Raw genomic sequence first — 12,721 nt, 5'->3', positions numbered from 1 at the left:
CCATCATTACCCAGTTTTATAAAGGAGAACTCTTTGTTTCCTGAATGAAAAATCCTTCCTATCAGTTGCAGTGGATGATATATTCTTTGCTCCCAGATGTAGTTTAAGAAAAGCACATGAGGTAGCACACCGGTTGCATTCAGACAACATGACTGACCCATCATTTTCCTGGGCAGCTGACTAACCCCTGAGCTTTGTGGAGGACAAATAATATTCTCCTTACATACAGGATGCTGAAGTGCATATAGGCAGAGTAGGCTAACTGAAGCTGCTGGATGACCCTGGAAGGGAAGGAGACAGAAAGAAAAACCAGGCTGTTGTCTTTTCTGCGGTGCAGAGGGAATTAATATATGGGTACAATAAAGGACACTGTTTATGTTAGAAAGTGCTAGTATCAGTAGAAAGGGGGGCTTGGAGTCTTCTTAGAAGAGCAGAAGGCAGAGGTGCCCAGTCAGTCCAAAGTAAGGTCACCCTATGTTGTTATCAGATCTTACATTCCTGCAATAAAGTTTGTGGTATAATTTACACTGCTTTTTTAAGTCCCAGGTATAATTTCCAGAGAGTATGATACCCTGTAACCTTGTGGGCCTGGGCATAATGCACAGCTGCAGAAAGTGACAATTTTTGGAGCTCTTTAGCCTTTGCAAAAGGAGGCAGTTACTTCCTTAGTCCCTTTCCCCCCACTAGAGGAAAGAGAATCCAGGCACAATTGGGTGGGTCGGGGGGGGGGTTCACCTTCTGTCCTGCCCCCTCATGTGACTGCAGCAAAAGCAGCAAAGTTCAAACGAGACAGAAGGCCCAGAGAACTCGTCTTGGGGAGCCACTTTGTGTCTCAGAAGTTGCCAGCCCTTCAAGGTAGACCAGACTAGGAAACCAAAATCATGCATGCTGATACTACTTTTATTATAAGGTTTTAACAACAGAATCTTGCAAGACTGAATTGGCTCCCCCTGCCCTTCATGAAAAGTAGGGAGGGTCTCCTCTGAGGCTGTTTCTCAAGTTACAATTCTAGTTTTATCTAACTGTTGTCTTGGTTGTAGCTCTTCCTCCTGTTCCTCAAGATTATTCCTTCTGCCCGTTACAGAAGCGAGTGGGCAGGGGCTATTAAATCCTTGCTCCATAAAACAATTTGCATGACATGGCTGACCAGAGGAAGTTAATTTAGTCAATAATATCCCTGGGGATATTACCAGGGGTTAAAAGTAACCTCTGGATTAGCTGTCAGGGAAAAGTGGTCATGCACAGCTCTTCAATTTCCCTGTGCTAGCAACCAGTTAAGCATGCTGTATGAACACGGGCACTATGTTGAAGTCTGGACCCACTCAGAAAACAGAGGGGGGATTCCCTGGGAACTTCTGAACATACCACTTTGCCAATTTGAGTGCTGCCATGACAGGGATACAGCCTCCAGAATCCAAAACGGTCCAGAGCAGAAGCTTGTGGATCCCTTGCAGAGACACAAAACCAAGTGACCTGCCTAAGGCCAGCCAGCATGTCTCTCAGCCTAAGCCAATTGATTGATTGGTATGTGCCATCAAGTTGTTTTCAACTCCTAGTGACCACATAGATAGATCTTCTCCATAACGATTTATCCCTAAATTGTTCTTTCAAGTCTTCCAGTGGTGCACTCATTGCCACTGTAACTGAAACCATCTGCCTTGCTGCTGGTCCTCCTCTTCTTCTCTTTCCTTCCACCTTTCCCAGCATGAGAGCCTTTTCCAGAGAACTAGGTCTTTGCATCTCCAGGAAATAAAGCCAGACTGCTCACTTGAGGGAATGATATTAAAGGCAAAACTGAAATACTTTGGCCACATAATGAGAAGACAGGACACCCTGGAGAAGACGTTGATGCTAGGGAGAGTGGAAGGCAAAAGGAAGAGGGGCCGACCAAGGGCAAGGTGGATGGATGATATTCTAGAGGTGACGGACTCGTCCCTGGGGGAGCTGGGGGTGTTGACGACCGACAGGAAGCTCTGGCGTGGGCTGGTCCATGAAGTCACGAAGAGTCGGAAGCGACTAAACGAATAAACAACAGGTCTTTGCATAATGTGTCCCAAGTAAGGTAACTTGTGCCTCGAGTGACAACTCTGGGTTTTGTTTGATGATCCCTCGGCTTGTTTTCTTGGCTGTCCACGGTATTCTCAGGAGTCTTCTCCAACATCAAAGGCATCGATACTCTTCCCATCTTGCCTCTTCAAAGTCCAACTTTCACTTCCATCGAGGGTTACAGGGAATACCATGGCTCAGCCTAAGCTACCTCACATCTAATAGTAATTATGTCATTATTTGTAAGATCAGGTTATTCATTAACACCTCATTTTCTGAAAATGAGAAAATCCTTCCCCACTTCTTTTTCTTTCTTTCATCAGATTTAGATGCAACCCAGCTCCAGAGTGACTCTGTAACACTTGTCCCCTCCTGGCACTTCCCAGATGTGCTGGACTGAAACTCCCATCAATTATCATTATTAGCCATGTTGGCTGAGCACGATGGGAGTTGTGATCCAACATACCTGAGGGAAGGCTGATCTAAACGGAAGGTAGAATCGACGCGTTGAAAAGGGCCCAAAGTAAGTCCCAATGAATTTGGTGGGGGGAAGTACAACTCCCATCGCCGCTAACTGGCCGGGAGTGATGGGGATTGTATTCCGAAGCCTCTGCCGGGCACCCCGTTGGACCCAGCTCCTCCCTCGACGAGAGGGAGCGCGAATCCTACTCGCGCCCCTTCCTCATTTCGTCCGCGCCCAGCCGACTAACTTTGGCTGCTCGCGGCGCGGATCGGGAAGGGAAGGAACCGCACGAAAACTTCGCGGAGGCGGGCGGGGGAGGAGAGGAGGAGGAGGAGGAGGAGGAGGCTGGCTCTGGGGGAGCTGCACGGGGGGCGGCGGCGGCGGCGGCGGCCTCGGCGATCATGCAGAGGAGCCGCTCTTTGCACCAAGCTGTGGAGAAGGGGCGCCGAGGAGCCGCTGTGCAACGGCAGCCACGAGCAGAGCAGGCTGGTCCACGCTGCCACCGCAGGCGCGGCAGGCGACCGAGCCGAGTCCAGCGTCTGACCAGTGCTCCGCGGCCGGCTCCTCCTCCTCCTCCTCCTCCGCTGCCGCCTCCGCCGCTACCCTCTGACGAGCCCGGACGGGCGGTCCGAGCCCCTCCGCATGGATGTCAAGGCGGCGCCCAACGGGGTAGCCACCATCGAGGACCGAATCCTTCGAATCACCGGCTACTATGGCTACTACCCCGGGTACTCCAGCCAGAAAAGTAAGGAGAAAGCTGTGCGGCCGTGGACTGCGCCGCTGGGCACTTCGCGTGTGGGGGTGCTGTGCTGGTTGCGGGGTGGCTCCCTGGCTGAGGTGAATACCCCTCCTCTCTTTTAGGGGGAGGGCTTGGCTTCACCTGGGGTCTTGCAGGAAACCTGCGCACAACTGAACCGCTCGTTTTGGAGACGGGAAATGTGCTCGCTTCCTTTTTAACCCCCTCGTTCCCTGCGCGACTTCGCTGTCGCTCCCCCAGAGATGGGTCTTTTTTTGCAGGCTGCTCTCTTGCAGCGGCAAAAGTGGGGGTGTGGGTAGGGCCGGGGCCGCTGGAGAAGGTGCGCTGGATGCTGGGGGGAAAGGGGAGCGGGCGGCGGAGAGGCGCGCTCCCTTCCGCGCTCTGCATCTTGGCTGGGAAGGTCCACCTGCCGGGAGCTGCTTTGTGATTTGCTGCGGAGCGCGGTTGTTTCTCCTCCCACCTTGTACGAAAATGGTGGGTTGAATGGGGAGGGGGTCTTTGTGCTTGCGCGCGTAGGCGCGCGCGTTCAAAGAAGCAAACGGGCGCCCCGCGAAAGGTGCGGGTTGGATGCGAATCTGCGGGTACGTGTGCACGTGCGAGCTAGAGAGGGCAGAAGTCGCGTGCACGCTTGAGGATTGCTGCATCAAGTCTTGCCCGGCATGCGTGTGAATGGATGGGATCGCCAGCGGGATAGGATGCAGGAATAATAATCGTCCCGCAGTGTTCCTGCATGTGGGAATCAGGGTGCGGGTCGCTGCTGTTCAAGGACGACTAATCAGAGAAGGTGCCACGAGAGAGGTTTAAAAAAAATGAGGCATGGAGGGCACGAAGGGAGACAGATTTTTCATATTATTAAAACTTGTTTAAAATGGATTGTCAAGAGCAGTGTTTCTCAACCTCAGGAACTTTAAGATGTGTGGACTTCAACTCCGGTGGCTGGGGGAATTCTGGGAGTTGAAGTCCACCCATCTTAAAGTTCCTGAGGTTGAGAAACACTGGTCAAGAAATTCCAAGTACTGGTTGCACTGAAGAAGAAAAGCAGTGTGGCAGGTGGGAATGCATTCCTTGGTGGATAACCTGTGTACCATTTTAGGTTTCTGAAGCAAGTGTAATAATATATTTCTTGTATTAACTTGAAACAATTCCTAAAAGGAGAAGGGTTGGGGGGTCAAGTTCCTTTGGCCCCCATCTCTGAAAACACCTCTGAGTTTCAAACATGAAACAAACTTCTCCCTACACAGTATGCAAACATGAGTCTATGGAGCAATGGCCACTCTGTTTGATGGCTTGAAAGGCAGTTAGACTAATTCGCAGATGCTGAGAGCAGTTTATTTCTGACCATTTGCTGTGGCAGTTAAATGGAACATCATGTGCAGAGGCAATAAGAAACTTGGCTCTCCTTTCTCACCAGCTCTGTCAAGCCTTTTCTCTTGGATCATGGCCAAAGTACTTGTTTTACGTGGCTTCGCAGTTTGCATTGAGGCAGCCTTCCTACGCATATTTCCAGGTGGCGTATTTGATTTAAGCATTTATACCTCCCTTTTGTAGAAAGGTTAGAGCAGAGAACAATCATCAGTCAAGTGTAAGAAGAACATTACTTCACAGTGACAAGTATGCATCACAAGAAGCTATTATATTGGCTGCCACAGCTGCGCCTCCTTCGGAAGCCTAGGCCATGCTGGCTGGGGATTTGCACACTTGAAATCCAATAGGCTTGGAAGGGTTGGGGTGGGTTGGTATCTTATTTATATATTTATTTTTAGAAGCACAGCAGCAGCATGGTCTAGGAATATAGAGAATCAATTTCTCCAATTCTTTCATGGTCATATTCTTTAGGCCCTTGACAGTCCTTCACCCCATCCCATGTACATTCTCACCTCATATACATCCTCCAGACAGATGCTGGAGAACATCTGGCTATTATAAGGATCACTTCTTCCTCACTTTGTAAGGGGCAGTGAGAATGAGCTGGTCCAGCCTCCAGGTCAACAAAGAGATGGGGTGGTTCAGGAGCCCTTTTGACATTTTAGAAACTTCCTTTGGGATGGGATGGGGCAATGGGCAAGGCAGTGCTCCCCCTTCCCCCATACTGGGATATTTGGTGCATCCCTATTTATTGAGAACCCATGCATACCCAGTGGGCAGTCTCTGTTATGTGTTTTCATATGCCCCTCTTCACAAAGCATCTTCTCATTTGGAAGATACAAAGCTTTTACCTCTAACTCAGAGCCAGCTCTGTGGCTCTTAGACCCAATGCCTTCATAGCTTTCCTATATTAGAACAGTTTTCCTGGAAGTGGCTGGGATTGAACTGGAAGTCTTCTGCCTGCAAAGCATGTACTTTACCACTGAGTGATGGCCCTTTCCCACCAGGACAGCGGTAGAAAGGCATCTGTTGCATTGCCTGACTTCATGCTTGCAACATCACCTCTTCTGGTTCTGCGAAACACATTCATGAAGCAAGGGAGAAAACTCTCTGAGGTATGCAGAGTTTAGCAGAAAACTTTGAAGTAAGAGAATGCACATTAGTAACTAAAACCTCCACTCATGAAAGTGTGATATCCAGAATTTAAAATAACTTAGCTGCAGTACTGGAGGTCTTTGCTTTGTGGCAGAATCTGGCCTTCTTCTCATGGCATTGACCAGAGTGAATTATAATTCAGGATTCAGGATTCTGCTTCCCAGGTTCAGGCATGAGCATCTCCAGGTAAAAAGAAGTTATCTCAGTACTGGGAAGAGAAGTTTGGAAACTTCAAGCACCAGTTGTGCCTCTTCCTGGATCAGGAGGCACTGTGCATGATCACTCACGCTTTGGGCACCTCCTGAGTAGATTAGTGCAATGTGCTCTACATGGGGCTGCCCTTGAAGAATATCTTGAAGCTTCAATTGGTCCAGAATGCAGTGGTACAGGCAATTATGGGTGTGTCTTGCTATGCCCATGTTATAACTTTGCTCTGCAAACTGCACTGGCTTCCAATTTGCTTCTAGGTGCAATTCAAGGTGCTGGTTATTATCTAGAAAGCCCTACATGGCATGGGGCCAGAGTATTTGAAGGACTGCCTGAATCCCATTGTTTCTACCTGTCCCATTAGGTCAGGCAGGGGGGCATACTCCGGGTCCCATCTAGTGGGATCCAGGAAGTGTGCTTTTTCCAAGCTGCACCTGCCCACTGGAACACCATACCGCATCACCTGAGGTCTGGCTGGCCCTGACTTTGCTCACCTTTCAGAAACCCTTGAGGACCCGGCTGTTTTCCCAGGCATGTAGGCCAGGAGAGTAATCAAGCTCATGCTATTGGTGAATGCGTGTTCAGGAGCCACTTCGTATTAGTTGGTTGGGAACAATATTTTTTTAAATTATTTAATATACATAGTATTTATATTGTATTTTAGTTCCTGTTAGTCACCCAGTGTTGCATTGATGAGATGGGTGGCCATATAAATCAATATAAATCAATCAATATAAATAAAGGCACCGGCTGACTCTCCAATATTGCCTATCCTGGTACACTCAGTGTTTACTATATTTCCTATTAGGTCCAGGCTAAGATAGCTTGGTATAATGGTTGAGGCCAGTAGAGCGTCTGCTGTGGATGCAGATGATTCCAGAAGCATTTCCTAATACTAGTATCTGAACCTCAGGATTGCTGCTACCAGCTTTGGGTTTGACAGACTGATGGTCAGGCTTGGTAGAAGCAGAGATGGCACCTTGCTCAGTGCCTGCAGTTAATGCATAAGTCACTGTGTAATCAGGGAGGCTGTAAATAAATAGCAACCAGTCAGTTCCAAGGCTACCAAATGTTATACCAACAGCCTGTTAATGTGTGGCAAGGGTGGGAAGAAAAAACTATTGAGTTTAAAACATTAGGGGGAGTTTGCACTTGCTCACTGGTGGTGGGAAACAATTATTCAGGGTAGTGAAGGTTCTAATCTAGCCAGGCCATGTCTGTGGGCCTCCTAAATCTAGCCAAGGAGTCCAGTTAAACTACCAAGTATGAGAAGATCTCAGATTTATTGCCCGGTCCCAACTGGGAAGCCTGACACAAGAAGTAGCTGCCTTTATGATGTGAAGGCTGGGGGCAGAAAGGAACAGTCAGGCATCCTTGTCATTGGTTAAGACTTTCTTTCTGGATTAGGCCAATGTCCATTTGGTGCCAGATTTTATATCTGCCACTCTGCTGGTTGAGGCAGGTTTTGAGGTTCGAACTCATTGGGTGACACCAATCAGGACATGAAGACAAATGTCCTCCTTTGATGAAGATTGTGTAGAGCAGTCTTATTGTTGGACTTCAGCTCCCAGAATCTCTAGCCTGAGTTGCAGTAAGTTCAACCCCACATAATTAGCATGCAGAAGATCCCAAATTCAGTTTTGGGATGAGGATAAATTGCTACCTGGAATCCTGGAGAGTTCTTACCTGTCTGAGTATAGAGCAGAGCTGCACAATATGTTGGAGCCAAGAGATCCCATTGGCCTTTATTTGGAGTGCCATTCACCCATATGGATGGTGCCAAAACAGAGTCTTAGGCAGGGCCAAAGTCAGAAAACTACATTAATTCCATTCATTCAGTGCAGTTAATATGATGATCGTATTCCCTTCCCCTTTCTTTCACATGATCGATTAGTGTTAAGTGACAATTTTTAGGGAGGCTCTTAGGCATGCACCCAGTCTCTTGTGGAACTTCTGTGGCCTTATGTCTCAGATCATGCACCTTGGTGTAGGCAGTACTGAGCTAAACAGCCCAGATAAAATATATGCTCTGGTAGAACTTTTAGCCTGAGGCCTATAGGATTGAGTTTTCCATCCTAGGGTTAAATTAGTAGATCATTCACCAGCAAATGAATGACTGAATGGGTTCCTTTATGCCTCCTAGAGAACTCTTTTAAGAGCCAGAAGGCAAGCAAATGGTTTTGTTGAAATAGAATATTTCTGCATTGGAAGCTTTCAGTTAACACTGGAGCCCAGTGGCAATCGGAGCAGGCCAGTCTGTTGAGGGCAGCCCTTTATCTGACTGGGGAACAGGAGATGACCTGGAGCTGATTGGGGGTTTTTTTGAAGCTGGAGACGGCATGAGTCTAAAGAAAAGTGCTTCATTTTTTATACATGGCTGGGAAATGACCCAATGCAGTTTTTATCATTTCAGCGTGATTTTCTATTTGGCACAGTCTGTGATAGCTGTGGACATTAACCTTAAATAGATGCTGATTTATGTCATTTCCAGGGCAAAAGCAGAACTTCATTTGATCAGAATGGGGGGTGGAGAGGTGAGGAGGGGGGAACTGTAAGAGGTTGGGCTCTTTTTCTTTCTCTGTGAGTATGTAAACTCTCTGCAGGAAGAAAAGAAGAAAAGAATTCTCCAGACGATCATCATTATCAGTAAATTAAGCAATGATGTTAAAAGGTAGTACAACTTCTGTGCCTTTTTCCGATAATGAAGTGGCATCTCAGACTGTACTGTTGATGCAGCAAACAGGCAAAAATCTACAAGAAACAATTATATAAGGCAATCTGAAAACCTTCTCCATTTTTTAATCCTCCTAGCTCTGGGCCTTTGAAGAGGATTCCTGAAGCACAGAGGATGTACTTTCTAAAAAAGAAGTATGGACACAAATCTAGCAACCATTTTCTAAAAACCTCTTTTAAACTGGCCCAAATCTTTTAGATCAGGGTTCCTCAACCTTGGCAACTCTTAGCCGTGCGGACTTCAAAGCTGGCTGGGGAATTCTAGGAGTTGAAGTCCACACGGCTTAGAGTTGCCAAGATTGAGGAACCCTGTTTTAGATGTTTCACCTGAACAGAGACTATCACCACCTCATCCCAAACTCTAGCCAAATTTGAGGGGGAAGGAGCCTGAAGTTTGCCAAGGTGTAATTTAGTGAGAAAGAGCTGTTCAAACTCCAATCTTCCAGTACCTGGGAAGGTTGTCAACATTTCTCCTAGGCTTCCGCTGGAAGTCAGGTGGGAGGACGGCAGCTTGGTAACCGCCTGTCAGTTTCAGGCAGAAAGTCCAACATTCCATCTTGGCAGTCTCCAAGCCTCATGGATCTCAGCTGGGCTGTGTATAAAACAGACAGTAGGTTTTGTTTGAAACTTGGAACAAACCATCGGGTCCTGAGAGTTTTGCTGCACCATCTGTTTGGCCCCAGTAGAGCAGAAACAAAACCAGGAGCATTTTGGTTGTCCCCAGTTCAGGACAAAAGAAAATCCAGAGGATCTTACAGTGGTTTTTAGCTGTTGTCTGTCCCTCCCACCCCCCACTGCTCTCCCCTCTTCCTCTCAACACTTCCCAGGATGGAATATCCCCTGCCCCCATCTTCCACGTATCTTCCTTCCCTTCCCTTTTCTCCCTTCATCTGTCAGTGTGGTTGGCTCTTTCTTTCCTCCCCATCTGCCTCTGAGCAGCTACATTTTGTTCTGCACCCAGAACAAAATCGCTCTGCTTTGTTCTGTATACAGTACATACCAAAACATCTGAAGCCCTCATGTTTTGGTTTGGGTGTGAATCACCTGAAACCAGCTGTTGCATGCACAGAATGATTTGTGCAGTTATAGCTCAGATACCCAAGAGTGTCACTTTCCTTAACAGTCTGCATCAAGCCCTGCTGGGGATATTGCTCTTTGAATTCCATTAGTAAGAGAAATTGAGAGCCAGTTTGGCGCGGTGGAGAAGGCATCAGGCTAGGAACTTGGAGACTGTGAGTTCTAGTCCTGCCTTAGGCATGAAAGCTGGCTGGGTGACTTTGGGCCAGTCACTTTCTCTCAGCCCTAGGAAGGAGGCAATGGCAAACCACTTCTGAAAAACCTTGCCAAGAAAACTGCAGGGACTTGTCCAGGCAGTCGTTGACAATTGGACCTGATTTGAAAAAAAAAGAGAGAAATATGTTTTTCATTTGCAGAAGAAAGGACTTCCTTTATGATGGCACTCCTACCGCCTAATATCCACTTACTTTATTCACACAAGTTATCCTGTAATAATATAATCATTATCTAATAATAGACAATGTATAATTATACATTATAGTTATTGTCATAGATATTTTTTAACTCATTGCAAGAACTTTCATGTTTCTCAGCTTAAACATACTGATACTTTTTTATATGGATTCTTTGATTTTTGAATATATCACCCTGAACTCCTATTTTGGATGATAACATATTTTTAAAGCAAGTAAATAACTCAGCTGCTGGACTGAGGACTTGCCAGTTTTCCCACTTCATAGGTCATCTGTTTTTCTAATTCTTCCTACTTCACTGTCAGTTTAGACTCTAATAATGTGTCTGTGTAGTTAGATTCTGTTTTGGGTTTGAGATTTTTGTTCCAGTGTGTCCTACTTCTATATTTATACTGAATCTCATTTGTCATTTTGTTGCCTGTTCTCATATTTTAGATGAACACGTTTGTCAACATGATGTCATGAGTGAGGATGGCGAGCAGGGGGCTCCCATCCAGGCTGTAAAGCGCATGCGTAGTACTGAGGAATTAGGTGGCTATTCAAAGAGACACAGATCGGGCCTGCCTTAGTCTTTGGGGTTTATATGTCTGGGTTTTTCCCACGCTTCTTCAGTTTGTTAGGATTCTCTGTTATGTAGCAGTAAATAAACACTAGAGACCTATTCCTTGTCTCAGCGTGGTTCCTGGCTGTTAGGACACATGGCCTGCGTGGTTCTCACTATCCTATTACTTTGACATCATCCTTAAACATGGGTCACCTAAGTGCTCCTCCCTGATTCCAGATCATTGATAAATAATTAAGATACTGATGCAGGGAACACTTCTTATTCCTCCATTGTAAGTACTGTTCATTGCAACATTCTGCTTCTGCTCCTTGAATTTGTTCTGGATCAGTTTCCTTAGGAACTTTGGAAAGAGACTTATTTGGAAGCTTTCTTAAGTCTGAGATGTATCATATACCGGAAAGTCTTGCAATTCTAAGAAGATGTATATATTCTGCTGTGGTACACAGAGTGAGTGCAATTATAAAGTAGCCAAAGATTTTTCTTATGCACCCAACAACTACGTTACAAGCAGCAGTTATGCTGATGGCATAAAAATCAATCTAGAAACATTTTAATATGTGCATTAAAATGCTATCTGTTTATTTTCTTTGTGCATTGCCAATGCAGCTATAATTTAATAGACAAAGTAGAAATGGCAAAGGAAAGGAAGCAGAGATACCAGAGCTATTGGATAATTCTGTTCTGGGAAGGAAGAAGCTCAGATGGGATTAATCTGAGCAGGAAGAGGGGTGCTTTTGCCTTCTTGTATCTCCTGAGGCCACCATGTCAGAATTCTCCAGGTGAAATTTTCCTAGCAGATGATTGGAAGATGGGGGGTGGGATGAGGAATGTAACCTGCTGTACTGTGAATGACATATGTAACTATGGACAGCATCAAAAGATCCTCAGAGCACCATAAGAAAAGTCTTTCCTCTAGGCAATTTTTTCAAAGAAGTACTAGATGATTATTTTTTAAATTATTACCACCCTGAAAGAACTTGGGAATTTGAGTTTTCAGCTTCAAGGGATGAATAATTATGGAGCAAAAAGCAGGACATAAACTTAAACCAACATTCCCCAACATAGTACCCTCTGGTTGGGTTGGAGTAAAGGGTTGTGAGCCGGGAATGATAGGATTTGTAATACCAGACATCTGGAGGACACTAGGTTGGGGAAGCAACCTTTTATTTTCATTGGTTTCATTGGTTGTCCTGCGTGCTATTTTGAGAGACCACCAGTGAGATTTAAAGTTACATGTTGAAATTCCAGAAGGCACTCGCTAGAAACAAATAACAGTTTCAAAGAACAACCAGGCACACAAGGAAGCATTTTTCCTATTTCAGTCAAAAGATTCAGGATGTCTAGATTCCAGTAGCATCCTTTAATAATATCAATATTTCCATTTATGTGACATGCTGTCTTTCTCCTAGTCTTTCCTTCCGGGTATAAAATCTTTATTTTCCAGCAGTTTCATAAGAAGAGTCTCACTAGCCTTGACAGATTTGTAACAAAATGCTTCCTCTTCTCACACGATATTTGCAAAGTCTAGTCAGTTCATTGGGTCAGTTCATTAATCAGTTGGATCACTTTTAATCAAGCTAGAAAGTTCCAGTGATCATATGTGTAGAACATGATGCTTAAAAGAAGCTGGTATAAAAAAAAAAAGGGAGACATTCCTTATGCAAAACATGGTCACACACCATTAAAAAAAATGATTCCAGCCCCCCCCTTATTTATTTATTTAAATAATTAATTAGTTCCCTCAATTTATGGTGACTTGATTGAATTAAATTAGCTTATACCCTGGGTAAAGTTTCAGTGATCGGTTGGGATTTTGTTAGACTTTAGCCAGTCACTGGGATTTTATCTTTTCTGGGTCCTATCATCTTGCGTTGCTTCTCACATCTCATAAAGCTGCTGAATTATTCAGTTCAGTGGTGACTCTGCCTTGGATGCCTTGA

General features: G+C 45.6%; 1 protein-coding gene across 2 annotated transcripts in view; it reads left to right on the top strand.

Annotated features, from left to right (window-relative positions):
* The first annotated feature begins 2,838 nt into the window (after positions 1 to 2,838).
* The window catches only part of SLC35F4 (solute carrier family 35 member F4), a 149,269-nt gene continuing 139,386 nt past the window's right edge, over positions 2,839 to 12,721 (top strand). The window contains exon 1 of one of the 2 annotated variants that reach the window (XM_063290500.1): positions 2,839 to 3,254. In XM_063290500.1, coding sequence (XP_063146570.1) covers positions 3,152 to 3,254 — 103 coding nt within the window. In that variant the 5' untranslated portion in view covers positions 2,839 to 3,151. The remainder of the gene's footprint in view (positions 3,255 to 12,721) is intronic. The other variant, XM_063290501.1, reaches the window with a different exon arrangement.

Source organism: Candoia aspera, chromosome 1, assembly GCF_035149785.1.
Source record: "Candoia aspera isolate rCanAsp1 chromosome 1, rCanAsp1.hap2, whole genome shotgun sequence".
Classification (NCBI taxonomy): domain Eukaryota; kingdom Metazoa; phylum Chordata; class Lepidosauria; order Squamata; family Boidae; genus Candoia; species Candoia aspera.
Note: the sequence above shows the minus strand (reverse complement) of the source record. Positions and strands in the feature narration are given on the sequence as shown.